The 4,811-nt window shown below is 55.4% G+C and overlaps 1 protein-coding gene across 2 annotated transcripts; it reads right to left on the reverse strand.

The window, feature by feature from the left end:
* Nucleotides 1-323: 323 nt before the first annotated feature.
* Nucleotides 324-3,851, reverse strand: LOC104873217 (T-cell-specific guanine nucleotide triphosphate-binding protein 2). 2 transcript variants are annotated; one of them, XM_010639806.3, is made up of 3 exons: nt 3,566-3,851; nt 2,047-2,353; nt 324-1,925 (listed from the first exon to the last, which is right to left on the reverse strand). In XM_010639806.3, the coding sequence occupies exon 3, from the start codon at nt 1,903-1,905 to the stop codon at nt 646-648; it is 1,260 nt and encodes a 419-aa protein (XP_010638108.1). In that variant the 5' UTR covers nt 1,906-1,925; nt 2,047-2,353; nt 3,566-3,851; the 3' UTR covers nt 324-645. The 2 variants fall into 2 exon arrangements, with proteins under 2 accessions (XP_010638108.1, XP_010638107.1); XM_010639805.3 differs by lacking the exon at nt 2,047-2,353.
* Nucleotides 3,852-4,811: the final 960 nt, after the last annotated feature.

Genomic DNA, 4,811 nt, shown 5'->3' on the forward strand with positions numbered 1-4,811 from the left:
CGCCTCCTCTGCTGTTCTTCGTTTAGCCTCATCCGCCGGACTCTCAGCTCATCCAACGCTGGGAAATTCCCGGAGATGAAACTGAGGCCCTGGACGTGGGACAGCCAAGACCACTCCTCTAACCCTCTCTCAGCCCCTTCCACCAGGGCCTGCTGCATTTTCCCAAAACACTTATTTTTACTGTTCATTTGACCATGTGTTCAGACTTGTGGATCTTCTCTTATTTTGGTGAAGAAGGTATTGAGCTGGCGATAGAGAGAAAAATAATAAAAATAACAAAATGAAATAAAAATATAAAAAATGAAATGTCTATATAACATTTATTGTGATTATTATAAAATGTTTACCATCGAGAAATAATGGAAATTAGCAAACTACCTCACATATGATTACCTGAAGGCTGATAGGTACTATGTTAGTGTCAAGATTCAATCAAAATAGATCAATGTTTGCAGGAAACTGGCTATGGCCAAGCTATCTGTGCACAGCACTGAGTACCACATGGAGCTACGGCTGTACAGACACTGCTTCTACCTAGGGGACACTGCCCGGGACTGGCAGGAAGCCCGCCACCCCTCACACTGCAAGACCTGAGGTCCATTTCCGGCTCCATGAGGCCAGGCACGGCTCTTCTACCCCATTCTCTCACACTTGAGCACTTATAATCTTGTGCAAGAGAAGTTTAGCATCGTCGGCCACTGCATCGAGAAATTTCCAAAGTAGAAAGCGGGTTTTCAGAAACTGGAAGACAACAGATGGGACACCTCCATTCACCGAGCAGAAGGTTTCGACACAGCTCATGGCCTTTGCTCCTGCGCTGTCGTCCTCCACGAGGGACCAGAAATCCAAGCACTTGGTGTAGCCCTTGATGTCCTGCACAGATGTGCCCAGCTTCTCAGCGATCTCTTTAAGCGACTCATCGTCCAAACCGAAATAGCCGCGGTAGAGCTTCAGGCGGGCTTCCTGCTCATGCACATCGAAGCCTTTGATGAGGGGTGCAAAGGGGACGAAGGCCGAAGCCGAGGACCTCACAGCTTCCAGCCAGATCTTCCCCCTGAGGACAGCTCTCTTCAGCTCGACAGTCTCATCAGACAGCGTGGGCAACATGAGCACGAACACTTGGCGCTTGTGAGCAGGCAGCTCCGCCAGCAGAGTCTTCTCCAGGCTCGGGAAGTCAAAGTCATGCAGGTCGAAGTTGGAGACCAGGAAGACCCGAGGGTCAGGCACTCCGATGTCGCTGAGGTTAGCCAGGCAGTAGTCTCGGATGTGCTGGAGGACTCGCTCCCTCTTGAAGGACTGGGGTTTGGCTTCCTGTTCGTTATATAAATCGCTGTCCACCTTGGTTCTAACAAAGTAGAACTTCTTCCCTAGTGCCTTGATTTTCTGGACCAGGAGAGCATCATGGAGACTAAAGCGGGAGGAGGAGACGATGATGAAGAAGTCAAAGCTAGCGAACCCCACCTTCTCCAGGTAGGTGTCCGGGGAGAATTTGGGCGTCCCGGTCCCAGGCAGGTCCCAGAAGGTCACGTTGGGATACTTTGGGTGTTGATAGGGGGTCTTCTTCATGGTGGTCTCCACGACCCCCACATCAGCCGCCCCCTCGTCGTCGTGACCAAGCCCCCTCAGGACGTTGATGAAGCTGGACTTGCCAGTCCCAGACTCCCCGATCACAGCCACCTCCAGCACAGCGCTTTCTGCCGCACTGAATACTTCTTGGATCATGTTCACCACAGCCTGCAGATTCCCCTCCATGAAGACCTCATCGAGTCTGCCCAGGGTTTCTGCAGGGAGGATGCCTCCGGCCTTACTGACTAAGGTAGCATAGTGAGATGCGAAGTCGGCAGCCAACTGCTGAAAATTCCCTTGTGACAGATTCTCCAGGAAGGCTGAGATGAACGCATCCATGGCAGTGGACGAAGGGAGGTCTGTGGAAAGCAGAGAGAACGGAGTTACAGAGAGCCGAGCGTCCAGCACAGAGACGGGGTCGGCTGAGGAGCCGCGCGGGCTCTGGGGGCCCCTTCACTCCCTCACACTGAGTCCTGTCACCTAGCCAGTTGGTTTCTCCTGTGAGTTTAGGGTCCTGCCTCCTCTCCGCGCTGTTGGCGTCGGCCTCCCAGGAGTCTGCAGGGCTTGGAAGACCGAGTCATGGCCTGCGCCGGACCTGTGTCTGTGGAACCCGTGTCAAGGCTCTTCACGTGTGGCAGCGCTCCGGGGTCTCCGGTGGTTCACTGACACGAGAGAGTCCTGACGCGGTTTGAGGCAAGAGGACCAGGAGGAGGCGGGAGGAGGACGCACAGTGGAGCAAGAGCCAGAGAGAGGGCTGCGGCTGAGGATGTGGAGAAGCCAGAAAACTCTGAAATGTAAGCATTTGATGAAGCCAAAGCAACCCCGGGAGACTGTGCTAACGTGAGGCCCTTCCGTCCATTCAGCACCTTCAGACAGTTTTCAAAACAATAAAAATCGTGACCCTCAAAGAGATACAGAGTGAACACACTGTTACATCTGCTGGGTCTGGGGTCTGGGGGCCCAGACTCACCCTTGCGGGGTCTGTCTCTCCCCCTGACACAGAGAGAGGAAGAGGAGGCGGAGAGCAGTGCGGAGTGAAGTGATTTTTCTGGAGGTGCTGAAGGAAGTGGGACAAAGTCACCGGGGAGGAGCGGTGTGCTCAGAGCGCAGTCACCCTGAGTCTGGGGTCCTGCTCTATACGGTGGAGGTCCCGTCTGCCCACCTCAGGGTCCATACTTGACTGACTGGATAGCAGGCTTGTTAGGGGTTTGACCTTGTGGGCTATGGGGATTTTCCAGGGCAGCCTGTTTTGGGGGAGTCACCTACTTGAAGGGACACTTGAGGGGGGCAGAAACCTGCACAGACCGAGTGTGAACCACAGCTGTCAGCTTCAAACTGCAAAGCTGCCTGGCCATCGTTTGCCGCCCTCAGCCACACAGAGCCTGCCTCTTCCACCCTCTAACAGGGCCTGGGTCTCTTCACCCTCCCGAGGGGTCCCATCGGACCCTACAACCGGAAGGATGGTTTTACAGACTATGAATGAAGTAACACGGCAGGTGTTGGCAGCAGTGGAGTCCTTCAGACTCTGAGCGGGTGGACACATTCGTCCTCAAGAGCCTTTCTGTGAATGGAAACGTGAGGCAAAGTCCTGCCGGCGACGGGGGGAACGGGAGTCACTCAGACAAACAGATTTGAGTTATGTGTCAGCAGAGAAACACTGCATCGCTTCCTGGCCTTTGGGCTAAGACCAAGTGCAGAAACACTGTCTGCATTACCAATTATGAAAAACAGACTGGTGACATATTTCTGTGCCACTGACACGCTGGTGTCACGAAACCCAGGTGTTTGGACAGCATGCTGCACAGTCTCCAGGGAGACACCCCGCAGAGGCTCTGCTCAGTCCAGGCTTTCTCACAACTACAGCAGCAACCACCGCAGCCCGGGAAGGGCTCTTCAGACACAAGTTTCCCCACTGTGTGAAGGCGGCTCGAGGACTGGCCTCCTGCACCAGACAGGCGACCCTGCCCCTGGCCTCCAGGTCCCCGAGCTCCTCACTCACCAGGTCCAGACAGGTCGCAGGGGACTAGAGCGGGTCCGGTGTGTGCCCTGGAGGAGAGAACTGCTGAGCAGGAAGTGCCCGCTGCTGTCCACAGCACAGCGACGAAGCCCCACTGAGCGCTGTCCTCCCAGGAAGTGGCACAGAGAGCAAGAGGGAAGGGGTGCGTGGTCCGGGCACCCCTGTGCTGCAGGGAGCCCCGGTGTGCAAGGAGGAAGCAAGGAACTTCTGCAATCTCTGTCTGGGGCTGTGTCCTCAGCAAGGATTGGGCAGACTGTTAATAAAACAAAAAATGAAACCTGGCAGGCAGCAGAGTTGTTTATGGGCAGCAGAAGCATTTCCAGGAAAAGGAAACTGAACAGCTTGTGACTGCAGGGTGTTTAGGGAAGGCGAGGTCAGGCAGAGACCATAGTCCTCAGGGTGGGCACCACCAGGACCCGGGGATGGGTCTTCCAGGGCCAGGGGTGCTGGGGACACTTGGGCAAGTTTCCAAGCCTTCCGTGACAGGGGAAGCATTCCCCAGTGGGAAGAGGACTCCAGGGACCGTCCCGTCGTGAGTTCCCCTGAGGAGCGCTGCGCTGACTGCCCTCTTTGCCAGCACTGGCACCAGTGGCCCCGGCACAGCAATGGGGACAGAGCTCCCCAGGGACCCCATGACTGGGGGGCTTCATCACACTAACAAGGGAGCCAGGCTGCTCATACCCAGCGAGAAGGCAAGGCTGCAGAGAGGAGACAGGGAAAGGGAAGGGCCTGGGGTAGAAGCCTCTTCTGCAGATGCCGCTCTGGGGCTGTGGACAGCCCTGCCCTTGGCAGTGACTTTCAGCACCTTGTGGTCTCAGGAAACACTGAGGATCTGCAGGTCTCCTCCCACCACTCCCAGGGCAGCTGCAGTCACCAAGAGCCAGTCCTGCGCAGGTGCGCCAAAGCAACCAGCTGTGCAGGGCTTAGCGAACTGTCTCCAAATAGGCCCTGCCCTCCTCTAGGTCAGCAGGGTTGAGTTTTGGCCTTTCTGCATTTGACAAAAGCAGAACAAAGGTCCCAAACCACTCAAGAGCTAGGTGTATGGACATTTCTTCTAATAGTGAATGCCAATATAACTAACAACAGGCAGAGGCACTGCCCAGGATCCTTCAGGTTTCCTGGGCCTTTCCCTGAATTCTCAGCTGGAGCTGAAACATGGTGCTTGCATCTGAGCTGAGGGGTGAGGTCAGCAGCCTCTGAATGCAGGAGAGAGAGGAGGCCCCATAGC

This window comes from Fukomys damarensis, unplaced genomic scaffold (assembly GCF_012274545.1).
Source record: "Fukomys damarensis isolate Sample0158 unplaced genomic scaffold, DMR_v1.0_HiC HiC_scaffold_9, whole genome shotgun sequence".
In the NCBI taxonomy this organism is placed as follows: domain Eukaryota; kingdom Metazoa; phylum Chordata; class Mammalia; order Rodentia; family Bathyergidae; genus Fukomys; species Fukomys damarensis.